General features: G+C 47.7%; 1 protein-coding gene across 6 annotated transcripts in view; it reads left to right on the forward strand.

Moving 5' to 3' along the window:
- The window catches only part of GFRA1 (GDNF family receptor alpha 1), a 201,724-nt gene that overhangs the window by 49,002 nt on the left and 126,241 nt on the right, over window positions 1–26,481 (forward strand). For 5 of the 6 annotated variants that reach the window (XM_084772570.1, XM_084772571.1, XM_084772568.1 and 2 more), the window contains exon 5: window positions 11,908–11,922. The exons of the other annotated variant lie outside the window; for it this stretch is intronic. In XM_084772570.1, coding sequence (XP_084628696.1) covers window positions 11,908–11,922 — 15 coding nt within the window. The remainder of the gene's footprint in view (window positions 1–11,907; window positions 11,923–26,481) is intronic. 6 annotated transcript variants of the gene reach the window in all.

Below are 26,481 nucleotides of genomic sequence, written 5' to 3' on the forward strand. Positions count from 1 at the left end.
TTGTTATTACGCCTTTTTAAATCTTGGCCACGTGTTGTTAAAACCAAATGCCTGATCCTGGGTCTCTCCTGGTTTGTTTTTTGTTGCTATGATAAACACTATGTCCCAAAGCAACTTTGGGAGGAAAATGGTTGCTCTTGCCTTGCAGTCACGTTAGGTTGGACCCTCACACATCAGTCAGCCATGAAGAAAGACATCCGCAGACGTGCCGGCAGGCTGATCCAGCAGAGACACTTCCTCTTTAACAGTCTCTCTTCTGAGGCATGCCTAGGCCAAGTTGACAAAAACTCACCAGCATGCTGGGTAATTTATAAAGAAGAGATTTTGGAGGCTGAAGAGTTGAAGGTCAAGGTGCCAGGAGGCTTGATTCTGCTTCCCAGTGGCTCGTTGCTTTCTGGTCTGGCAGGAGAACGTCTGTGCCAACCACCCTGCTTAAAAAAAATTATATATAAAGCATGATTTAAACATTTTAGGTTTTGTGGTATGTTAGAATTCTTTCTTCAGGGAGCTGCTGGCGAGCCAGCTGCACAAATCCATCGTGAAAATGACATTTACGCTTTATGATTTGTGTGTGGCCGGTGAATAATAGCTCACAGGTTTAGAAGAACCTTAAACTCCCAGATGAACTTCCTTTTTTCTTAAAAGGGCACTTAGAGGGATGCGAGCTGGGTGAGCAGTAACCACTCTGGCTGCACATGGAGTCCTCTCAGGTTATGGTCCATTCATGGCTACAGACGTGATTGGTGAAGTGTCTTCAGCTCTTATTTTTTACCTCCATAAAATGTCCATTTTGTTAGAGACCAGCTCAGCCAGATGTATACTTTGGACACACAGCCGTGACCCGAGACATTGAGAGACTAATTAGCTACCCAGGCCTCCTGAACATTAGTGCCTTAGAAACTGAGCTGCCTGTGTGTATGAAGTTTCCTTTGTGTATCAGTTGCTTGGAAGATCTTCACACAGGAGCCTGATTTCTGTTCTCCATAGCAGCCCTGTAGAGTCTACAGATGGCGGTGGTGAGGCTTAGGGACAGTATCCCACCTTCCCAGGGCAGATCCTTTCAAACCCTTGTATTCCAGAGCTCAACCATGCAGGGCAAGCACTCATTACCTCTTACAGGGCGCTCTTCCTGTGTTCCACCCTGAACCACCATCCTTTTCAGGATCCCTGCTGGGATGGTTCCTCTCTAGCTCTGGCACCACCCCCATCGCAGTTAGTCTGATTTGGGGTTGCCAAGTTTTCTCCCAGCTCAGGCCCCATTCGCTGAGTTTCTCCATGGCTCTAGCCTTTACTATAAAAATAGATACATTTTTTAAAAAGATGTATTTGTTATTTATACAGTGTTTTCTTTGTATGTACACCTACACATCAGAAGAGGACACCAGATCTCATTACAGGAGGTTGTGAGCCACCATGTGGTTGCTGGGAATTGAACTTAGGACCTTTGGAGGAGCAGACGGTGCTCTTAACCTCTGAGCCATCTCTCCAACCCAATAGATATATTTTTAAAAAGAAAGAGATTGTAAAGTTAAAAGGGAGGAATAAGTATTGAGATGGTTTCTTTAGTTGGACCCCAAATTTATGGATCAACAGCATTACAGAAAAAATGTGATGGATGTGTGTGCCTCTAGAAACTGAGTGATGCGATAGTACACACGCTGGCTGTTGTGTCCTTTCTGAGATGCTGTTGAAAGCTCGAGGCTTCCTCACTCACTTGCTTGCCCTTCCTTCCGTTTGGCTGTGGGTAAACACTCACAAGAGACAATGTATCAAAGTGCACAAACCTGACCTCTGAAACCAACTTGCTTCAGCTTGAATCTTGGATGGCTTTCTTCCCTCTAACCTTCGGCAGCTTTACCCTGGTGGGGCTCTGTTTCCATTTGTGTAAAGCAAGCCCGTAACAGCTCTTGTAGAGTGAGAGAGAGCATCATTTGTCTATGCAAAGAACTTAAAATAGCATCAAGTGCATGGAAAGCTCTGGAAACATACTATTCTTAACGTTAATAGGATGAGCTACTATTTTACTCTGGGCTTTGGAGCTATGGTGATCTTATCCCTGATGTATTTTTAGCTTCCTCAGACAGAGAGTGAAGGTGATGGGTGTGTCTGAGTGCGCAGGAGACGGATGCACCTGTAACCTGGGAGCATCGTGCAGAGGGGCCTAGTGAGTGCTCCTGGTGTACTGCCCGTTCTGGAATATAGGAGCTGGAGTATCGTGTGTGTGTGTGTGTGTGTGTGTGTGTGTGTGTGTGTGTGTTAACTGACACTCAGTGTCCTCCTTGACTCTTCTCCACTCTAACTTTTTGGAGACAGGATCTCTCACTGAACCTGGGGCTAACAGATTTACTGGAATGCCCGTCCGGCAAGTCTTCAGGATCTGACTGTGTCTGTATCCCCAGCCTGCGGTTACACAGGCACATTGCTGCACCCAGCTTCTTATGTGGGTGCTGGCTTGTGAACTCATGTCTTCGCACTTGTAACAGCAAACACTTGTTACTGCGGGAGCCACCTCTCCGGCGCTGGGATTGCAGGGGCGTACAGCTCCCTGGCGCTAGGTTAGATGTTGGCATGTTGAATCCTCTTTAAAACATCCATGGAGCTTCAGGTACTTGTCCCAAGTTTATTCAGGTGATTGGGAGCCAAGCCAGGCTAGAACCTGTCACTTCCTGAAACAGAGGCCAGCCGAGAGTTTATTGTGTCTCCAGCCTTCTGTTAGGCTTTGGGTCTGTTTTATGGTGATCAACAATGTTTTCTGTTAGGGACGGCTTCTCAGAACTCCGACTTTAATTGTCTCTGGCTCCTGGGAGCTCTCCTGATGGCAATTTGTGCCAAGCCATCAAAATAATGATGATAGCCATTGTCTTCTGTTTGCTCTGAAGTTGTCCATCCTGGTAATGATCACGTGATAGGGAAACAGGTTTATCCTTCTGGACATTTGCAAATGCCTACTTTGAGTTTAAGAGACTGGGCAACCAATCTGATTAAAACCTGGATTTCTCAGACCTGTCTGAGGAATATATCTGTGATGAAATTAATCAGTTGACTTGAAAACAGGGACAAAGGGGGTGCTACAGGAAGTGCTGTTGGGTGGGTGTTGGGGGATCAGAGATTGAGGTTATGAGCTATGATAGCCTTATAGGTTTCAGACGGTTATAATTCATCTGTAATGGGAAAAATACTTTACCGTGGAGATAATATCCTGGGATAAATTCAGCATCATAGGCTGTCTTATGGATGTGTTTGTGGATGTATGTGAATTGCAGAGAGTGAATTTTTTCCTCTGGATGTAATTTCGCTTAGATAAGACGATGAATACCCTATTCCCAGCAAGAGCCCCTTTGCTGTAATGTGTGTAATTTTAAGCATAAAACCATCATGTTTCAGAACTGGAAGGGACCTTAGCCCGCAGTGAGTGCGCATCCTTTTGCAGACAGAGAAAATGAGTCCCAGAGAATGCGGTGGCCTTCTCCCGTGTGGGTAGAGACTCAGGCGGGTAATGTTGCCAACCAGAGCTGTGGTGTGATCACTGCTGCAGTATAAGGCCCCTCCTCAGCTCTTGGCACATGCAGATACTTAGTAGAAATACTTGGTGACTGCTAATTAGTCCTCAGTTACATAAGTTTAGGGAATGACGTCACTTTCGGCTTCCCCCCTTTGTTTGGCTGTTAACGTAGCTTCGCAGGGTTTCTCTGCAGGTTCTGAAGAATTCAGAAAAAGTCGTGTCTGCTGTTCTTTTCAAAGAAAACCATTGGTTGCCAGAGAGATTGAGTTTAAAACAGTTTCATATCATAGGGATTTTAATAACAAAGTCTAAAGTGTTTGTACATGAATTCATTAAGCCCAGATTAGCCTTATTGTAATTACTCAGAAAGTAATTCATCTTGGAAATATTCTTAACAGATATAAAATACACAGTTAGTCTAGAAAGCCACACAGTTCGACTTTATCAGCTCCATAAAGCACCAGCAGACTTGGACATAACTTTCATAGTATACAGAATGCAATCATAAAAAGTATTATTCCTAAATCTATTTTTTATGTTCTTTCAGTAGTTAAGAGCTTTATACCTCAGTGGTAGGAGTGAGATATACTAGGGATGGAATGTCGTAAACTGTTAGGGACTTTTACTAGCTGTCCTTTGCACTGCCTGCCCAAGTCAGCGTAGGCTGCTGGGTTACAGGCGTAGGGTTGGAGATTGATGCTGGCTGCACATGTCCTAGAAAATGTAGCTGGAAGATACTTCAGGGTTGTTTTTTCATTGTTATTTTGTGCTTTTTCTTATCTACAAATAAAAGACATTTACTGAGTGTGGAGTGCTTTCAGACAGAGTCCAGTGACAGGCAGAGTATTGGTCTTAATTTCTAACATGACGAAAGATGAGGTAAGTGCAGGAGGTGGAAGCATGACAGAACTTTCTTGGGCCCATGTCTGAAACAAGACAAGAACAAAAGATGAGGGAGACAAAGGGTCTTCTAGTGCCAAGGATGGGGGGTTAGTTTGGGGCGTCCAGGCCCTTCGAGATAGTCACTGAAGCTTTTGCCAAGGCTCATGGGGGCATTGTCCCCTTTGAACTATTTGTGTGTGCCAGGAGGAAGTGGGTGCTGGCTGTGTGGCATGGAGCTGCCAGAGCTGTCTGGCTTTGGAGACACTTAAAGCTAATCACAGCCCATGTGGTGCCACTAAGGGGCAAGGAGAGCCTCTGGAGGAGAGTAGGACTTTGGCGGGGCTCCAGTGGCGACAGCCCTGCACCAAGCAGGAAGGGGGTCTGCTTAAACGCTCTGTTGTGTTCAACCTTTGGTGTATTTAATTGAGTTTCGAAAATGTTTTCTCAGGTGAATTCTTTCAGCTGTCCCAAGGGAGGACTACCTCTTTTGACCTTTAGTCAATAGAAAGTGCATTTCTATTGGGAGCCCCTTAAATGATAGGGCCAAAAGAGGTAGGCAGGATCAGAGGGTACTGGAAACAAGGCTGGCCAGGCTGTGAGTTCCTCAAATCTGTGTGATCTGCTCATCATTCTTCCGACATTGGCATTTGGACGTTGGATGCCTTTGGGTCCCATGTCTCAAGGCCCCGAGTAAGTCTTCCATGAGGTAATATTCATGAGGTAATATTCATGAGGTAATATTCATGAGCTAATATTCATGAGGTAATATTCATGAGGTAATATCCATGAGGTAATATTTGAGAACCCCTTTGCGATTTCTTACTGGCATGTAGCTAGAGGGTGACAAGATAATGAATTTTCATTGTTCTCTTTCTACAGTACTACATTTGTCACACGCGGTTTTTTCGAGAAAGTAATCAATAAGGTTTTAATACCTTGGGTAATGTGACCACAGTGTGTAGAAGGCCCTACATAGCCCAGATTTTTCCACTCAAATGATTACTTTAGTCTCCATGGCAGTTGATGAGGTCTCATCAAAATCAGCTATTGCTTTGGACATGGAGTCCTTCTGGCTGGTTCTTGGGGTTGAGAACATCATTATTGGAATGTCACCATTCAGAGAAGAGCGAGGCATAGGGAGGCTGTGAGATTCGTCAAGGCCACAGGTCAGGGTGGGGCTTGCTTTGACTTTAGACACCAGTTTTCCATCCTGTTCTGCTTATGGTCAGGATAACATTGACTCCACTTGTTGTGGACCAACTTCCAAGTGCCAGAAGTTTTATGTATGAAAGACCGTGACTGTGCTCATGGGAATTCTGAAAGAAAGATAGGTTTTATTGTCCTTACAGACGAGGAGAACAAGACTAAAAGAATTCAGCAGCCAGCTGGAGCTGGATAGGAAGGTGGTTCAGCTCGGCCTCAACGGAGCCTTCTTGACTACCGTGTCCTGGTGCTGATTGAAGCATCAAGCCCGGTCCACACGGGATTCTTAAGATAAGGGGCTGCCTTTCCATTTTATAGATTAGGACCGAGCAGTTACCCTGACCTTCCTACCTAGGAGGAGGCAAAGTCCTGGCTCTGGGTTGTTGGGATGCCCTGGCCTCTGTCAAGTGGTGTGTCATCCCATCTTTTTTTTGGGAAGAGCACATATAGGTGACAAAACTGGACTTGGGTTTTGTCAACTTAAAACAGTGGACTAGTGGAGTGGTGGCCTGGGAAGATGGTGCAGTAGGTACAGTGCTTGCTCTGCAAACGTGAGCACCTGGGTTTGGGTCCCCAGGATACATGTATAAAGCCAGACGGTTGGAGAAGCGCCCACCTCTAACCCTGGTGCTGCAGGTAGAAACAGGAGGATCTTGAAGCTCATCGGCCGGCCAGCTAGCCTCGCTGAATCAGTGGAAATCTGTTGCAAAAAAAGGGTAGAGAGAGACTAAGAAAAGACACTGGACATTGATCTCTGGCCCCCACATGAGTATAAACATATATGCAGGCTCAGATGTGTTCACTTTGACATGGCACACATGTGTGCACACACCTCACTTACAAGTATGTAGCAAGTAACAGTAATACACATTTTGAAATAAAGCATAGGATAATCCCTGTAAGAGGGGAGGAGGCATGGACAGGCCCTACTTCTCAGTGCAGAAGAGAGTTCATTTCATTTGTACCGATTGGCAGTAGCAGAATGCGGGCTGGGTTCTGGTGACCTCTGAACCGTGTGCGGGGTTGGGGGACTGGGCTTGGGGCTCCAGTACTTGGGTTAGTAGCAAATACGATTCCTTTTAACCCCTTCCCTGGCCCTGGTTACTTGGGTGCAAGTAAACTTTATAGCGCTTTATTGTAGAAGCCCCTGACTTGAGAAAGGGATGTTCTCTCAGTAGCTCAAACCACAGGAGGACCAGTAAGACAGCCGTCTCCCCAGGTGAGACTTCGTAAATGAGAGTTAAGTGCATACATTTTCAAGAAACTTAAGCTGCCCTCATATATAATTTAACCTGGAAAAGAAAGAACTAGGGGAGAGCTGTGATTACATTGTTTGAGAAGTAGAGACTCCGCCTCCCCGAGGCTCAGAGAAGCCATGTGCGCTCTGTCTGGCAGAGCTCGAATGCTGTGGTGTATTGGGTAAGTGTGTAGTCGCGGGGAGGTTCCTCTACCTGTCGGGGACGGAGGATTGAAATAGTAAATTATTCCTAGCAGACAGAGTGGGCAATGAGACTGCCATCCACTTCTCCTCGTAAAACAAAGCAATAGATAAATAAAGGACAGCCGACTCACTTAACCCGCATGGCTCTCTGCACTGCTAATTATTAACCCAGGCACAAGACAGGGGTTCACCCAGAGTGTAGTTAAATCATTTTTAATAGAGGTAAACACTAGCCATGTAGTCGAGCAGTACTTGAGAAAATTTCTCATCAGCCACATTTAGGGATCACCCAGCCTAATTGCCATAACTTATTAATAATAATAAATAATCCAGTCTTTTTATGGCCCAGGTCTCTGGGGAGTCCATGCATTAAAGGGCTCTAGGGTTTGAGTCCTTCTATGGCAGTGGGGGAGGGGCGCACAGCCTTGGTCTTCCATCAGGGTAAGGAAGGCAGATCTGGGACCAGTCGTTCCTTCTTGTTTTCTTCCCACATCTGAATGTCCAGTTCACACATAGCTTTTCATCTGTCTCCAGGACCAGAAGGGCTCCGGAGGCTGGGGAGCGGGGGCTGGGGGCGAGGGGCCGGGGAACAGGCTTTCTTTGTTCACGTGAGTGATGGGGGTTGAGCTTCCCTCCCTTGGGAAGTAATTCTGAGCAGAGCTTTGTCTGGACGAGCTGGTCTTCCTCTGTTCCAGTGTCCATGCTGTCCTTCGGGCTCAGCCTAGCTGTGACTAGGGTGGGGGTCCCTGGGAACTCTCTGCTGTGGATCTGTGTGATCCTGACTCCTATGAGGGTGGGGAATACTGCAGTGCCTTACCCTCAGGATGGCTTATCCTGGCATAAATATCTCCGTGAACTTCACCTTCCCAAAGCTGTGGAGTTGTGTTAGAGTACGCCCAGTCTATAGCAAGGAAATGGGAGGTCAGAGGGGTCAGGTCATTTGCTGGATAATTCTCTGTGCTTGCTTAGGCGGAAATCAAGACCTCACACTCCCATTCTGGGCGCTTTGATCTTCCGCAGTGGCAAACGGATGACCTTGGAGATGGAAGCCGTGCTCACAAACACTATGGTAGAACTTAGGGGTGCTAATACCTTGTAGCACCCATTGATTCTGAGGAACATGTGTGTGTGTGTGTGTGTGTGTGTGTGTGTGTCCGGTGGGGTGTGACGTGACGCTGGGGTGTGACGTGGCGCTGGACTCCATGGAAGCTGCCAAGGCCCCCTTTCCTCTCATTTACTCCCACTGTCCCACCTAGAAACCATTCCTGCTTGTTTCCGTGGTAAAGGTGGCTGTTTTCGTCTGGTAAAGGGAAACTTAAAAGATGTGTGAGCCTCGTTAGAACGTGAAGGAAATGCTGCTAGGAATGGGATGATTAACACCCCAGACCCCCAAAGACACAAATTTAGAGTGTAAACTACAAGACAGCGAATGGGTGGTGTTTGTACTGGTGTTTATTCAGATTTACATGTAAACAAAAAGTGAACGTGAAAATATGCCTAGAAAAGTTTTTGAAGAAATCAACAACCTAAAATAGCTTCATGAATGTCAGGATTGGGAGTCCGAAGCCTGAATAGTGTTCTGTGCAGAGATGTGAAACACACATTGGAAGGAATGGGGCCAGTAAGCCTGACGCGAGCCCCTTCCCCACAGCCTGCCTGACGCGAGCCCCTTCCCCACAGCCTGCCTGACGCGAGCCCCTTCCCCACAGCCTGCCTGTGCTTTCCAGTAATTTAAATCCAAAGTGAGCTTCAAGAGAGGAGCTCTTTGCGAAAGCCATGGAGAGGAGGTTGAGGATTCTGGGCGGATGTCAAGACTGGATCTGGATCTAAGAGACTAATCTCATTTCCCTGATGCCTTCGAGGTTGACGGGTTCTGTCTGTCCTCATTAAAGGGGATGGAAACTGTCTAATTTGTTCTCTGCTGATTATCACGATGAGCATTTGAGCTTTATTAAGGTTAAGAGAGTCAGTCTCATGTCGTCCCAGCTCAGCCTTGAACTCCGTGTGTGACTTCAGGAAAGGTTTTTCATTTATCCTAGACTCAGTTTCCTTATCTGCACAATAAGGGCCCGGGAGGACAGAGGAGCCCTCGTTCCCTTCCCCCTCAGAGTAACACAGTGTCCGGTGGTGCGGACCCCCGCAGGAGTGTAAGGTCCGTTGCTCTTATCCTTAGGAACACACCGTCGACATGAGCCACTAATCATAATCTGAGCTATAATTGCAGCATGCATGGATTGCTGTAGGAACACAGGTAGGAACGAACAGCCCGTCTCTGTGGGGACATACTGCATGGTGCCTGTGGCATCTGAGCAGTGAGGAGGAGAGCTCTGTCAGCGTCCCTTACCTAAACGGCACAGTGTGCACTGATAAACTATATCAATGCCTTTCCGTATACATTAAATCGCCTCTAAATTGCTTCTAAAATCTAACAGGACAAGTGCTGAATAAATAGCTATGAAAATGTATTACTTAGGACATAATAACAATAAAACATGTTTGTCCATGTTTAGCACTAGAGAGTTTTTTTTGTTTTTTTTGTTTTTTAAAGAAAACATATCCTCGATCTGTGGTTGTTGACTCTGATAATGCAGACCTCATTGAGAACTGGGGGGGGGGGGGGCTGGCTGTATAAACGAGAGCAGAGTCAGTGTAGAGGTGTGGCTGTGGCCTGTTCACATCCCAGGTGGGAATTTGAGGACTTCTGTTTCTCATCCAAGCCGGACCAGCAGACTTGGCGTGGCTGTGAAGGCCCATGTCCCAATGGGCGTGACTGCTCTCAGAGGGGACACGGAGCCAAAAGCAGGCATGACGGGTGGGAGAGGGAAAAGAGAGGGTAGGAGAGAAAGTAATTAGATTGTGCTATGTATGTGTATCAAATTATCATGAAAGAGTTTAATTAAGCTGGTAAAATAATATATAAACTCTCATGTAAGATTAAAATTCCCAAATTCCATCTACTGAAGATGAGCAGTATTTTTGTGACCATTGTCACCAACATCTCTTAATGCAGCCATGCACACACACACAGAGGCACACACATGCACACATACACAGGCACATAAACAAATGCAGAGTTAATAGTTTCCACCTTGCTGTCTAATATTTTCACCTGAGGTCAATAGAACCATTTCAAAACAGCTCTGTGTGTCTGGGGCTGTCAGGGGGCGTGATGCAAGCCATCCTTTCTGTGTGGAGGCTGAAGGACACATTGGAGGAATCACTTCTTTCCTTTCACCTTTGCATGGATTCCGGGCTTCAGCTTGGGTTCTCAGGCTTGCACGACGAAGCCTTTGCCTGACCCGTTCCCAGTCCTCTTCAGTCACTAGACCACTGCACAGCGAGCCATGCACAGACACGCTACATCCACTCTCTGCTGGCCGTTGGCAGCATCCCATTTTTCCCATTGCAAACAGTATTTTGATGAACCTCTCTCTAGATTCCTTTTACATATTTAGGTATTTTGTTGTATTGAAGTCCTACAAGTAGTAGTATTTGATCAGAGAACACAGATTAGACATCTCTGTATGTGTTGTCAAACTATCTTCTAGAAGCTTTTTTTCACAGCCCTGTAGACAGAGCAGGTGCTAGCTGGCGCCTGGTGATCCTGTGCCACGGCCCCCTCTGACTCTTGAAGATACCAAACAAAAAAGCATCATCACACGAGAAACCAGTGGTGATTGGGAGGCCAGTCTCCATTGCACGTGGAAAAGAAGAAAAATGTTTTCTCTATACACCTATGGTCACTGACAGATGTGGAGGAAGACAATTATCTTGAGTCCTAATTGCTAAACTCACCAACATTAGAATGGAAAAACAAATGGTAGCACACTTGGCACAGTCGAGTCCTATTTAGTGCTGTGAAGATGAACACCTTACAGTGACTGATTCCCCTGTACTGTTGGGCAAAGAGGCCACGGTTAGAGGGAAAAAATGGGACTTTGTTGTTCATGTATACTAGACTTAAAGGTCAAAGTACACTTGTCATTGGAAGTACTGCTGGCAGGACACTGCTGACAGCGTCTTTGTGGGGGGGGGGTGATGGTGGTGGTGGTGGTGGTGGTGGTGGTGGCGGTGGTTGTGGTGGCGGTGGTTGTGGTGGCGGTGGTCGTGGTGGCGGTGGTCGTGGTGGTGGTGGTGGTGGTGGTGGTGGTTGTGGTCGTGGTGGTGGTGGTTTTTGCTGTGGTTACTAATAACAAAGTACTTGCACATAGCAGTGTCTCAGATGCTTGTTGAAAAAGATACAGGAATACTTTTTCATCTCTGTAGCAGACCTTGACCTAGGGTTTATGGTGAACACATGGTGTTTGTCATAGTCACGGGTTATAATGTGAAGAGTGTACATGTTTTGTTTATGTGATTAAATAAAATGAATTAAATGAATCCGCAGACCCTTTCTGTTTATGTTTTCGTGAGGTGCTGTTGTCTTCAAACAGTCAGGTAGCTTTTCAGAGCTTGATGGCTTTAGGACCATACAGGCTCGGGTCAGTTCTGAGCCCCCACTGTACCAACTCGGTGGCCTCGAATGGGTTACCTAGCCTTCTGGAGACTCGGTTTCTCTATAAACTAAAAACGATACAGAACCTGTTTCATAAGGCTGTTGCCGTGGCAACACTGTGGTGGCCACCAACAACTTTGCCTTATGTGTCAACGCCGACCACTGTCCTGAGGCCTTTAAGAGTTGCATGTTTATTTTTCCCAGTCATTCCCCTCGTGTTTGGGTCAGGAGACAGCAAATCACAGAGTTCATAAGTGTCGGCCATGATGTAGACCCAGGTGGTCATTAGCAAAACCAGCATGTGTGAGCTGACATCACATTTTCTCCTTTACTGTTACTAATATTTTTTTCCTTTCTTTCTCTCCCCTTTCCCGCTGCCCTCAGATGTCTTCCAGCAAGGTAAGTTTCACCATCTCCTGTTGCTCTTTTACTGGCTCTGTTGTTGGGTGGTGGGACGTTGACTTCTGAGGATGTGTCTCTGGAAATTAAGGGAGCCTATAAGGACCGTGGCTTGCAGTGCCATCCATCTCTGTGTGGTTCCACTTCTACCTCTGAACTGTGTTTGGTGCTAGGGCTGGGGATTAGATGTCTGGGAGGCAGGACAGGGATGCTATGAAGGTTGGGAGGAATCAGAGGCAGCCTCTGCTCTCAGGGCTCCCTAAGCCAACCCCAATGGAGGTTTCCTTGCTGAGCAAACATGGAGCCATACCTCAGCCTTTCCAACTGAGTGTGTGACTTACGACAGTGAGTGGTGCCCTTGGCTTTACAACCCAAGGTCGGGTGCTCGGGTGCGCAGAGACCTATGTGCTTTCATACTGGTGTCTTTGGCTGGGTCTTAGTCTTCACTTGTGTGAGCCACACAGCTCTTTGCAGCAGAAGGGAACTATGGAGTCATGACCTGGCTAGAACCTTCTAGATGCACATGATGTGGGAATTGTCTTTCAGTCTAGTTTGGGTAATAGTGATAGACATTAGCCGTTGTTTGTATTCAAGCTGAGAAATTTGCCCGCTGTATCTTTCTGGAACCTAAAGCTGGTTCAACAGTAAAGATTAAAAGTACACCCCGGCATTCCATGAAAAGCTTCCGAATTCTCTTAAAGGCTCAGCCTCATTTTCACAACTGCTGCTTCACCCCAAACATGCTGCTCATGTCCTGGAGAATATCAGCTCTCTGATAGAAGCCAGGTTGTGGGGAACTATGGGGCTTCTGTTGTGTTGTCTTTTAAGAGTCTGGAGCCGTAGACCTACTTTCATAAATAATTCATAAAATTGCAACAAGCCATAAGCAATAAGTTCCATTTGACTAGAGACTAAGAGATGGGAAAAATTGAAAAGGTGTCATGGCTGTTGGTGTAATGGGAGAGCTGCTGTCAGTGCCCATTCCTGTGGTGAGGTCTCGTCCTTGACAAATTGGGGGTTCAGGAGACACTTGCGAAGCAGACCACCCCCATATGGACTGCAGTATAAACGCCACCCAATTCCAAGTGGTGTTTTCTTTCCTGGAAACACAAAGCATTTGGGTTGGGAACGTGTGTTTTAAGGCTGTTGGTGAAGGGGTGCAGGAGAGCCTTATGTCAGGTCTGCTTTCCTGGGTGTACCATGAGCCTTCTTGAGCACCATAATTGATATAAGGAACGGCTGGCAGAGTGCTGATGTCAAATTTGTGTCCTTTTTTCATCAGTCATGCTGTTTGATTGATGGGATTCGCCTGTCAGTTGCAATGATACACACAGTAAAAGTTATAATCATCTACAAATCACTGGCTGTTGAGACTTAATAGCATCTCAAAGAGAAAGAATCCCGTAGCCACACTGCCTTGTGTGATGCAGCAGCTACCTTTTAAGATGTTACTAGGGGTCTGCATCCCTGAAGAAAACTGAATCTGCTCTCCAAAGCCAGTGGTTGTGAACTAAGCCACCCTTCTGAACTAAGGGTGGTGGGACCTCAGGACCCCCCCCCCCCAGTCTGAGCTGGGATTTTGGCTAGCTTGATCTTGTGCAGATCTTGTGCACACAGCCATAGCTATTTTGAGTTCATCTGGGCAGCTGCACTGTCCTGCAAGTAATGTTTCACCCTAGGCACCTGCTGCCTCTGGCTCTCTTAAGTCTTTCTCCTCTCTCTTTCACCATGAGCTTTGGAGGAAGTGGGCGTGACGTATGTGTCCCGTTCAGAGCTGAGTGTCTCACAGTCTTTGAGATGCCTCAGAAATGATCGCTAAGGGGCTTACATGGCTGATAGCTGCCCTTTCCCAGGGCCTCCACCTATGAAAATAATGCACCAAATAATGTTGACAGATGCCAGAAGCGAAGACAAAGCATTCTGCATCCTTTACACAGACTCTGGAGACATCGTTACAACCTGAAACCAGAAGACATAAGCTGTGGCAGAAAGAAGCAGCAGAAGTCTAGCGTTTGTGGATGAGTGGATGCCACTGGGGCCATTTCATGGTGGCCACCAACAGGGGCTCTGACTTCCTGAACCTATCCTGTGACTTGGGATTGGCCAAGGGGCTGGGCGGGTGGAAGAGCCCCCGCTTTGCAGGTGTGCTGCAGAAGGGAGGCCTTTCTGCCTGCAGTCTGCTTGTGTGTTTGTGCTGCGGTGCACCATGGCAAGTGTGCGCTTGACAGCACCAGACACTCTCAGAGGAAGCCCCAGCATTTCCTCTTGATTGCGTTATCTTTCGTTTCACTACAGATCGATCTTGTTACGGCAGGTGACAGCATGGCACCTACTGCTGAGTCTCTCGCGGCAGCGTGTGTGGCGCGTGTTTGTCTCGATCTGGTGGCGTTTTATTGCTTGTTTTGGTGCTTCTAGAAACCTACTTGCTGCTTTGCTTAGGCCCCAGGGGCTGGTGGTCAAGGGCCAGTGGGCCCACAGCTGAGTTTTTCCCAAATAAAGACCTGGGACCACATTTCCTGTTGCTGAGGAGCCACTGGCGACTCACTTGGTGGCTCTCCAAGCGTGTACTGAGCCACCATGTACAGGCACACATCTCCACTTAAAGCGAGCGTTTGATGATGGCAAACAGCGCCCCTCCCCCCCCCCCCCCCCCCCGCCTGCCCAACACACCATTCGATGATGGCGAACAGGCCTATGAGCACTTGTGAGCCCCACGCCTGCCTCATCTGAAGCTGCTGAAGCACCTTTGGAAAACTCACTCATCTGTAGACGCAGCCTCGATTCCAACATCGAACAGAAACTCAGCGAGCAGCTTTACGGTCAGAACGCTGTTGCTCAGTGGGGCATTTGTAAATATACATGGGCACAGAATGTAGATTTAGCCACTGAGTTAATTCTCTTTGTACTGAAACTCCTGCGTGACCCGAGACCAAAGAGGCAAAGCTTTTCCATTCCCAGTTTCAGCCCAGACCTGGGCTTATGCTAAGGGAGCGACGTCTCCTCCTCTGTCACATGTTTACTCTGTAGCTGGGTGCTTTCTAAGGCTTGATGATTGGAGAGTGAGGCGCACGCCTTTAATCCGAGCACTCAGGAGGCAGAGGCAGGCAGATCTCTTGAGTTCGAGGCCAGCCTGGTCTACAAAACAAGTCCAGGACAGCCAGGGCTGTTACACAGAGAAACCCTGTCTCGAAAAACCCAGAAAACAAACAATGAAAACAAGACAGCAGCGTTTCATTTTCATAGACCTCTCAGTCAGGCATGCAGGGTGGTCGGTAGCCAAGAAGCAAGGAAATAAAGCGATTTGGAGTGGGCCAAGGGAAGGGACTATTCCAGGGGGATAGCCTGGTGCCTCAGAGGGACACGTTATGTGGTGTGGTCAGGGAAGGACAAGGACAGTGGATTGGTGGCTGGAGGCAGGGGCTTGCAAAGGAAAGGCCCTTCAAGCAGCTGCCCGGTGTCCTGGGCTCCAGGGGAAGCAGGTGTGGCTGGTGAGAGGAAAGAACTGTGGAAAAAACTGTAGAACAAGCGAGGAGAATGGGACAGGAGTGGGGCCTCGGGGGCTGGAGAGATGGCTCAGTGGTTAAGAGCACTGCCTGCTCCTCCAGAGGTCTTGAGTTCAATTCCCAACAACCACATGTGGCTCACAACCATCTATAATGTAATCTGATGCCCTCTTCTGCAGATAAGGTACTCATATACAATAAATCTTTAATAAATAATAAAAAAGAATAGGGCCTCGGACTCGGTAGTAGAAGAGTGGAGGTCAAATCTTATTTGTATCTAAAAATGTCCTTTTGGCTGTTGAGCAAATAAGTGCAGAATAAAAGAGTATGCCATGTACAGAAACTAGACTAGAGCTGCATGCCCTAGTGGGCTCGGGCCCTGCTCTTGCCCTCCGATGAGTGAGTCACTGCTCTCCTAGGCTGGGGAACCAGCATTCTGTCCGAGTTATGAAGCCACCTTTCTCCAGTACGCATGCATGAACGCGCGTGCCCGTGCATCTGTGTGCTCTGTGTGTGTGTGCGCGCACGCGCGTGCATGTATGCATGTGATTTGTGTGCCGTGAAGCCCATGAATACTTTTCCTCTGATACCTCAATAGTTTCACACTTGCCTCTAGTTATCAGTTCTCAGACCACCACATGCGGAAGCATGGCAAGCACACGTGCAGCTACTGAGCATGTGATGCCTTATTTTCTTGTCATCCCCCCCCCCCCACAGCTTTATACATCATAGTGGCTGTGTACAAAGTACCTGCCCTTCCTAGGTGTTGAAGGTCATCTAGAGATGACATAAAGTGAACGGGAGGATGCTCTTTGCAAGCACCCTTCATCTTATGTAAGATCCTCTGTGCCTGCAGGGTTGGAGCTCTCCAGAGAGTCCTGGCACCAGCCAACAGATCCCAGAGCATGACTACGTAGGCGATAAAGACCGAGTCTGGGAGGGTGGCTTAGCAGTAAAGATTACACATGGCTGTTCCAGGAGACCCGGGTTGACTCCCAGCAACCACTTCAGCAGCTTACAACTGCCTGTAACTCCGGCTCCAGGTGATCTGACACGGTCTTCTGGCTTACTGGGGTACCTATACTCATGTGCATAGAACCAGAGGCATACACATCATTAAAAGGAAAAAAAAACTAAAAACAAGGTATACGCCCACATGCATGCACACATACACACATATGTGCATACACATATACATACATTCATACATACACACTTACATACACCTTGACTGAGTCTGGGGCAGAGGTAGAGTCATCAATTCTAAGGTCCCCTGAGCCCCTGGCAACATGGGAAGAGGGATTGTGCCATGAAGGGGCTCTGGCCCCATGACCCGTGGATCCTCATGCCCATGTGACAGAATTCCTGAGCTCCCCAGAGGAGCAGGTAGGAACCATGCAAGAATATGGATCCCTCCAGACAAAAGTTTTTCAAAAGAAGCCAGAGCTCTGGGAATGTGTGCGGCGCTTCAGTTGTTAAGCTTTTATATAAAGCTTAGTTTAGACAAACGAACTAAACCCTGTCTATGCCAGGAAGGCCTCTGGTTTCCAGCGGGTGGGGAACTCTGCTCCCAGTGGGATGGGGCTACTTTCTTCGCACATTGGGACAGTTGTGTAGCCTTGTGACCTTGGGTTCTCTCATCTGTAAAATGCAAGGATTGAGGGAGCCTACCCTGCTGCCTTCCCTCCAACAGTCTTAAGCTTTCTGTGGGTTGAGTGCAGGCAGAGCCCCATGAGGGTTTTGCTCCCACCCACAGGGCCTTGGTGGGCACCAAGCATTAAGGTTAGAGAAGGTGGCTGGCTCCAGAAGTGTGGTGCAGCCCGTTAGAAACGTCAGCTCCTCCCCGTGCAGATGAGCACGGGGATTCGCAGTGGATGGCGATGCTTTTATTAAATTGAAGAGAACGATAAATCATAGTTTGGTCTGTGGCAGCAAAGCCAAGATTGTTAATTGTTGGGGTGGGCTTGTGGTGACAGGAGACCACTGTCATTTGTAATAAGCTCTTCTGCGTATTTAGCGCTTCCTGGTCTGGCTCCTGTGGCCGGATCTTAGGTTTTCCCAGCCACTTCAGAAAACCCATCTATTATGAGGGACGCTCTGGCCCCTGAGCCGTGAATTACGGCTCCTCTGGTAACATCTCGCATTATGAAATACTGTTCTCTTTATGAGCGTGGGGCTTGGGTGGAGGAATTAAATCTGTTGCTACCATTTTCAGGGAAAAGTGCTAAGTTGTTACGCATGCTTGCTGACTTGTAAGTGGAGGGTGAGGGAATATTAACTCTATGGTGGAAGCCGTTTGGCTCCCTGGCCACACTGCTAATCTTCACAGTGCTGGAGGCGTGTGTAGTCTGTCCAGAATTAATAGAATATTCTGTGCATCTCTCTTCCCAGCATAAGGTGAACATTAGCATTTAATTTTTACACAGGTTCAGTGTGTGTGTGAATGAGTGCGGGGGGGGGGGGCAGAGAGAGTGAGAGCGTGTGAGCGAGAGAGAGCACGCGCGCGCAAAATCATAACCAAGAGTAAATAATCACATTCTCTATGACACTTTATCACACGTCATGTGAGATGTGCAGGACTGTTAGCTCCCTGCTAGGTGACTTTGTTCTGGGTCTCTTTCTTCAACGCATTTGTCCTGTGTCCACTCAGGTAGGAGGATGTGGTTTGGGGTGGGGTTGTAGCCTCTTTTCCCACCATCCTGTGTTTCAAAACTTGCCACATCTGTAAAGGTGGAAACTCTGATTCTTCTGTTCAGATAGTACTAAAGGGAGCAGTTTGTCCTTTAAGTTTACTGAAGAGTGGGGTGTCATGGTGCGTGCCTGTAATCCCAGCACTTGGGAGGAGGGGACGAGGCAGGAGGGTCACAGAGTTGGAAATAACCCTGGATGGACATTATGACAAGACCTTGCCTCAGACGACGCAGGAGGGATAATAATAATGCTGTCGTTGGTTGATTTCTATGTTCCAAGCTTTGGTCTGGGTGGTTTGCTGATTCACTCGCAAGGGTTGTGAGGTGGTTACGGTTGATAATCTGGTCTCACAAAGGGGGAAACTGGTGCAGGATGAAACTGTCCCTAGAGATAGTTACGTAACTAGAGAATGGGAGAGCTGGCTCTGTGTCTTTAATGGATAGTCTGTTTCACAGGATAGCCTGAGTTATAAAAACACAGGAAGATGGCATAGAGTGCCCCTCGGATGCTCTGTCCTCAGTCCCCTGTAATTAGTGTGGGTGGCGCTAGAGGGCGGCCAGCTTAGGAGGCTCCACCCACACGGCTGAGACTGCAGTCCACTTGCAATGGGACGTGAGAGACTCACTTTGTTCTTTTCTGTGTGAGGGTACACTAGAAGCAGGGAATGCGTCAGACCCTGTCCTCACCAGATGTCAAACCTGCTGGCACCTTAATCTTGACTTCCTGTCTACTAAGGCCGCCATCCTGGGGGGAGGGGGAGGGGATTGATCCAACCTGAGGGTTTTAAGGGATCAAACATTCAGACAAGGGCAGGCAGTTTCCCATGGGATTTCCTCTGCTGGGGGTGGCTGATGTTGTCTCTCCCACGAAGAGGTCTCGACATGTTTTCCCAGACTGCCTTATGCCTCAGTGCTGGTGGCTGCTTACTCGGGATCATACAGTGTGTTATTTGCTTTGTGCGTGATGTGCGGTGTACGTGTGCCACGGTGCGTGCACTCCTGGAGGTGAGAGCAGCATCTAGAGTTAGGTTCTCAGCTTCCGTCGTGTAGGTCCTAGGGGCTGAGCTCAGGTCATTGGGCATGGTGGAAGGTATCTTGACCAGGGAGCCATCTCCCTGTCCTGGCTTTTTATGAGTAGCTGGGAACTGTGGGTATCTGCAGGAATAGCACAGACACAGCGTGACCTTCCAGTCCCATCCCATGAAGGGTGCATGCCATCACCACAGACGTGATTTATGACTATTGATATGGATCTCGATCACTTGACTGAAATGATATTTGTCAAATTTCTCATCTGTAAAGTTGCTCTGCTCTTCTCTTTCATTCTGTTTCCCTGGAAAGATTCAGCCCGAAGCCCGCGCCAAGAAGTGCGGTTACACTACACCTCACGCATGGACTGTGCTTTCCTTTGCGACATTCTCCTTATTTAATGCTCCACTCATTAATTTATGTACATTTACTAGAATCTATTAAATGCTATAAAATAATTATGATAATTTATGATACCAATTAATATGAGCTCATGTATATTTATTTTATACTCTGTGTTATCACTATAACTATTAATTTCCTTGCTCAGTTTGCTCCACTTTGGGACACTGGAAACCCCTTGACATATTAATAATCAAGAATATATCAAGAACATATATATTTTGTATCCCTGTGCTGTGCCATGTGTGGCACCAAAAGATGTTTCCGGCTTACTTCCCAGCCCACTGTCACAGCTTTTTTTTTTTTTTTTTTTTTTTTTGTGTGCCCTGGTTGCTTTAGTGGGAGAATGATGCTAGAAACTAAAATCTGGTACAGTTTTGCTTACTGCTGCTGGAATATCATTTCGTTTAGACCCTCAATTTAGCTGAATATATAAGCTTGTGTGTGTGTGTGTGTGTGTGTGTGTGTGTGTGTGTCTGTGTGTGTGTGTGTGTGTGTCTGTGTGTGTCATTGTGTGTGTGCTGACTTCTGGGAGCATGCATATCTGTAAATATCTCTGGGTTAACCAAGTGTACCTGTGTTAAATCAAGCACAGACCCATCACCGTAAGGATACTGTTGGCCAGGGCATTTGCTACATATCTAAGGTTAATGCTCAAGGAATTTTAGTTTGGGGCTATGAATTTTAAATCTTTCTCTTTTTTGAGACAGGGTATCCCTGTGTAGCCTTGGCTGGCCCAGAGCTCACTGTACAGACCAGGCTGGTTTCAAACTCACAGAGATCTGTCTGCCTCCACCTCCCAGGTGCTGGGATTAAAGGTCTGTATCACCATGCCCGGTATTTTAAATCACTGAAACTATACCCAGACACATTTTTATCAATGGAAAAGAAACCATCACTTTCAGCACATTTTTGCCAATGAACAGTAAGGCTTTTTATTTTGTAGCATAAAAACTCTGTGCTTTGGGATTTGAAGGATCCTTGGAAAGCATTGTCTGCATACTTTTTGGTGTTTCAAGTGTTTGCCTTGCAACAAGTTGTCAAGATGTTTGAGGAAGTGATAGTTGGAAAGAGGGAAGGTGAACGTTGTGGCACACAAACTCAGCAACCCAGCGCCATCAGGTTTTGAAGCATTGGCTGTGTGAGTGTGAGGTGCAGTTAAGGCATCAGCATGGGAGAGAGCTGGGTCCTTCCTGTTGGCCAGTGCCCTCGGCAGCTGTTGCCGTTTGTGGCACATCTTACTGATTTGATGAGCATGCACCTCAGATGTAATGGGTTCCTCCAGTTCTCAGACTGACAGCAGACCCCCAGACAGTGACCATGACCTGTCTACAGTAAGCATGGTCACGGAGATGCTCTTCGTCATATATGACTTACACATAGGTTGTAGGGCAGCGTCAGATCAAGAAATGATTTGTTGGTATTGCACAGTATGGAAGAGACAGTAGTTCAAAAGTGACCTTTTTTTTTTTTTTTTTTTTTTTTTTTGCTTTTTGCTTTTGATAAGCTCGTGAGAGCAGCCACTTAGCCTTTTCACCTTCCCAAAGACCATCAAGTGCCAAGTGAACACTGAATGGACTGTGTGGCACTCCTTGGCAACTTCTCACGTCAGCTTTGATGATTGCTTGTGGTTGGTCATTGCCAACTGCTGATGGCCTCTCACCGTGCCCCACTCGTCAGCCCCCAGATGCTGGTCTCCTTTGTAGAACTGTTGAGCTACCACTGCACCGAGTGTTCATTAGCAGTTCCTACACATTGCCTTGTCAATTTGGAGAGTTGTCTCTGTAGGTTTATGGCCCATCTTTAACTTGAATTTAAAAAAAATGAATTTAATTTTCTGTTTGCCTAACAGTTCCCATAGTATAAAATAAATACAAAATAAATAGCAAACAATAAGGCATTACCAAGAAATGTGCATTTAAGTGATGTCATAACCTCATTTATTAAGAATGTATTCCAGCATTAAACTGTAAATTTCAGTAGTGCAAAAACAAAAGTTATTTTGCACCAAACTAATATTTCTCTGTTTGGTCTGGCCCCAACCACCAATTTCTCCCACATTCTTCTGACTTCCTTCCCAGTGACCATGCTCCTGGGCAGCCCTCTCTAGGCAGAGTGTTCTCACTTGGGGACTCCTGAGGGTGCTGCGTCCAGCTGGTAGACAGGTGTTACCTGCTTCCTAACTCCTTGTGACGTCTTGAGTCAAGGTCACCTAGCAGTCAAGGACAAGGAGGCTGGCTGCCTCTAGCATCCCAGTGTCAGGGCTGTCTTAGTGTGCGGCTTGTCTCAGGCCAGAGAGCATCCCAGGCCGTCGTAGTTGCTGCCACATAGTGTGAGTTGGGGTTTCTGTTGGCTGTGATAATAAGCAACTTGAGACTGAAAGGGTTTGTTTCAGGTTACAGTTTGTAGTCAAGGAAGTCAAGGTTGGGAGAACTCAAGGCAGGAACCTGGAAGGTAGGGGCTGAAGCAGAGGCTTCACTGCTTACTGGTGTGTTCCTCATGCCGTGCTCAGCATCCAGGACTACCCACCCACACAGGCAACTCCCACATCGTCAGAAACTAGGAAAACGCCTCACAGGCTTGCTCACGGGCCAGTCTTGGGGAAGCACTTTCTCAACTGAAGTTCCTCTTCCCAAACAACGCTAGCTTGTGTCAAGTTGACACAGAACGAGCCAGCTCACACGCGCTCTGGTGGTCACTGAGGTTATCTTCTGAGAAGCATTTCCAAGTTGGTTAAAATGCTGTGTTGCGAAGGGTCGGGAAGATGGCCCAGTGGATAAAGTGCCTGCTGTGAGCATGAAGACATCGGAAGTGGTTGCACAGGGCAGAGAAGGGCTTTGTGGTAGCTTAAGAGCAGACCCAGCACAGGTGGCCAGTGTGGTCGGTTGGAACAGAGAATCTGACAGAGAAGGAGACAAAGGCTTGCACGGTATTGTGGTTATGGGATGTTGCTAGGGTAACGGACCTGAGGAGTCTGGGCTGGGATCAGATGAGGACAGCCGTGGAATGCTCAGTTTGTTTACTGTTGAAAAGCCCCTTTGTTTTCTCATGTCCCTGAATAATCCCAGTACGATGGGAAAGATTTTTGTCAGCTAAATGAATGGTATTGGTTATTGAGTTCCCCTATTTTTATTACTTGTTTTATTACGTCTTTTGTTGTTCAGCAGTCGCCAGTCAGCTACTCTGCATTCCGTGTCAGAGCAGGGAGTGTCTTGTTCCGGGGCTGATGAAATTCCAACCCACTAATAAAAAGTTTGATATTATAGATAGCTGGAGCATTGATTTCCTTGGTTCTTTTAAAATCTTGGTGCAGGATTTAGCATAGTTCTCTGAAGCCCCGCCCCCTAACCACTGAAAGAGTTGACAGTGCACATCAGTGTCCCAGGGTGGATGTCAGGGAGCAGGAAAGGACTGTTCCCGTTTTTCTTCTTGGCTCCTGTCAGCAAATGTTCTTTGCATCCCTTAGCTTAGCTCGTGTCTACACTAAACTAGCTATAGACCGAATGTTTATGTTTCTCCAAATTTCTCCAAAATGTTGTCCTTTTAATCTGCATATTAGGGGTGGGCTTTTGGAAGGGCAGTTAGTCATAAAGTCAGAATCTTTACCAACAAATTAGTGGTCTTCTCGGCAGAGGAGGCAGGGGAGCATCCGCTTGCAGCTCAGATGCCATGGGAAGACACAGCAAGAAGACAGTCACCCACAAGTGCTGTCACCAAGACCTGGCCTTCTGACATTCTCATCTCAGACTAACATGTTTCAGAAATGAAAGGCCAGTGAGTGCTTGCTGTTTAATAAGCACGCGCGGCTCATTGGTTAGAGTCACTAAGCAAGCGCAGGCACGATGCCGTGAGGGTCACCGGCTTGCCAAGCGCTCCTCTTTTCCTCACACAGCTTCCGGCCTAGGCTTCCCTTGCAGAGGGCTGACAGCTAGACTGAGTCTGAGTTCAAACCCCGGCCGCTGGTCTGACTTCCTAATGCCTGCACCACACAGTCACTGTTGGAGGGACTAAGGGACGGAGTGGGACTTGCCAATGGGCAGGATTGGCAGAGTCAGGCCTGGCAAGAGATGTCAGCCACATCTGAGAGAAATGAAAGCAGGTACCCAGAAGAACCTCAAGTGTCCACAGCAGGTTAAATTGTTAATAGCCCTGAGGTCGGAAAATGAAGATTTCTGTCAGCCGGAGAAAGAGTCCCTGGAGTGTGGAAAGGAACACGTGATCCTCACAAGCGCCTTCATCCCCAGCAGTGGGACACAGAGGCGGGAGGACTCCAAGTCCAAGGCCCATCTGGGCGACATAGACCTTGTCTCAAAACAGACAAACAACAACAACAGCAACAACAAAAACAACAAGTCCTGGGGGAGAGCCGGCGCAGCAGTTAGCGTTCCTGCTGCTGTTGCTGAGGACTGGGGTTTGGTTCTCAGCTCCATCGTTGGGTAGCTCACACCTTCCTGTAATTCCAGTTCCAGAGGATGCCCTCTTCTGACCTCCAGGGAGAGGAAGAAAGGGGGAGGGAAGGGGGAGGGAGGGAGGAGGACGGAGAGGGAGAGGGAGGGAGAGAGGCATAAGAGAAGAGAAGTGAGAAATTAAGACGAAACAAAACAAAACAAAACAAAACAAAAAAACCCACAATACCTCGTGAAAGAATCTCTTTTCCGGAGATGACTCTGGTTGGTTCATTTATATGAAGTTCCAAAAACTAGTCTGATGGACACATTCCGATCTTGTTTGGTTCTGGAGGTGTAAAGGGGAGACCTACTTGGAAGATGCCAGAAGGACCATCTGTGCTGCCAATGACGATGCTCTCTGTCTTGATTGGGTTTGGGCTTTACAGTTGTATGCATCTGCCCAAACTCAGACAAGGTGCAGCTAACACTTGTGTATTTTACCTTTTGTAAGTTTCACCTTAAAGGGGGTGGGGGTGGGGGTGGGGGAAGCAGCTATGCACCGTGGTGAGTGACGTGTCCACTGAAGCACTAAGGGCAGTGTACCAACGTGTGCAGATTGCTTTGAAGCACATCCAGGAAATACACAGGCAGCATTTACCACCGGGCGGAGGGGAAGTGCACAGCTGGAGAAATACACGATAAAGCACGCATAGGCCTCTGTTAATTATAGCGCCACAGAGGCGGCAGGTATGTGAGCACACGTTGTGAGGTTCATCAACTTTGCCCCGCGTTTGGAAACATCATAATAAAATACTGAGGGGGGGAAAAAGGCAGATTGTAGTTAAGGTTCTTTATGTAAATAGAGGGTATGTGGCCTCATCCCAGGGGAACAGCTAGGGCCTGAGGCCCCAGCTAGAGAGCCTCAGGTGAGAACAGGCGCAGAGACCGAAAATGTGCCCGAGAGACTGCTGCACAGCAGGCTCTGGTGCCGTAGCCCTGACATGCAGGGCACTGCAATAAAGGGCCGCAAATTAGATGGTTTAAGATAACGCAAAATAACTCCCTTTGAGTGCTAGAGTCTCGATGGTGGCCTCAGGAACATGACATCGCTGGTGGCCCTGGAGATGGAAGTGTGGCTTTGCTTCCCAGTTCCTGGTGTTCTCTGTCAGCCTTGGCCGGTGGCTGTGCTGATCTCACCGGTTCATCATTTCCACGTGCATCCTTATCTCCCGAGGACACCGATTGTTTTGGGTGTAGAGCCCGTGCTCTCCGCTGTGGCATCTTAGTTGCATCCGTGGAGACTTGATTCTCCGTGAGGCTGCATTCTGGGGTCGCAGGTGGTGGTGGTGGGGCTTTATTGGGTGTCGTTTGTTCAAGGATAGAGATGACAAATAAGCTGGAGGTGCTGAGTGAGAGGGGGTGCTTCCAGGGCTGGACGGAAAAGCAAGAAGGAGGTTGGAAGGATAAGCTGCACCCCGAGACTGCAGAGAGCAAGTGTGGTTTTTTAAAGCGCCAAGGGGGAGAAAGAAGGGCTGGGGACAGAGCGGAAGGCAAGCGCGTCTGCGTGCAAGGGCTTGTCTCATGTCTCAGCCACGGGCCTCTCTTCCCACTTATCTCCTGAATATCTTAAAGAATTAAAATGTAAATCTCAGAAATTAAATCCACGGGTGCCCTGCACACAGAAGAGGCTTCCGCAGGACAGACAGAGCTGTTCACCACCCTTGTTAAACAGCCGCACACGGGTGGGCGGCCAGGTCTGTGCGCCCGGGGTTTATTTGAGGTGGATTAAGGTTCCTGATGAAGGAGTCTCAGAAGGATTGCAGGTGCAGCTCTGGTAAGCTTGCGAAAGTTCAGCTTATCTGGGGCTTATCTGAACCCGAGGAAACCTTTCAGGCCAGCCGTGAGGGTAGGGACCCCCAGGAGCCGAGAGTTAATATCCTGTATCAGGAAACACCTGTGTGTGGGGAGAGGCCTATAAATTAATGTTCTCTGCACCCCGGAGGCCTGCTGTGGTTTTCAGCTTCCTGGGCTTGGACCACCCACTCTTGGTGGATAGATTTCAAGATCAGCCTCCTGGCCTTTTTGGGGAGGAGTCAAGGCAGGCAGATCCCAGGGGATGCCCAACTTCATGGGTTCTCACGGCAGCCACCTGCTGTCCCACAGCACTCACTTTGGAACCGCTGTGATGTTTACTGGGGCCCTAGGAGCCCTCCCTAGCAGTTTATTTAGGTAGGGAGTTCTTCAGAGGTACCTTCCCTGGGTGTTCTAGTTTAAAAACTGTCTTATTCCCTCCTTTTAAACTTTATTTTTAAATCAGTGGAGCAGTTCTGCTCTCCCAACACACAATATTTGTTCACCTTAAAGTTCAGAATGTTTGGAAATATGGTTGACTTGGTATAATTGGACTACTATCTAAAAATACCATAAATTGAGTGGCTTATAAAAAGTAATTTCTGACAATTCTGGTGGCTGGAAAGTTGATGCTTAAAGCAAAGTGGTGGCTGAGTTGGTGTCTGCTGAGGCTCCGTTCATGGCTGATGGGTGGTC

This window comes from Acomys minous, assembly GCF_964271855.1.
Source record: "Acomys minous genome assembly, chromosome: 2".
Lineage (NCBI taxonomy): Eukaryota > Metazoa > Chordata > Mammalia > Rodentia > Muridae > Acomys > Acomys minous.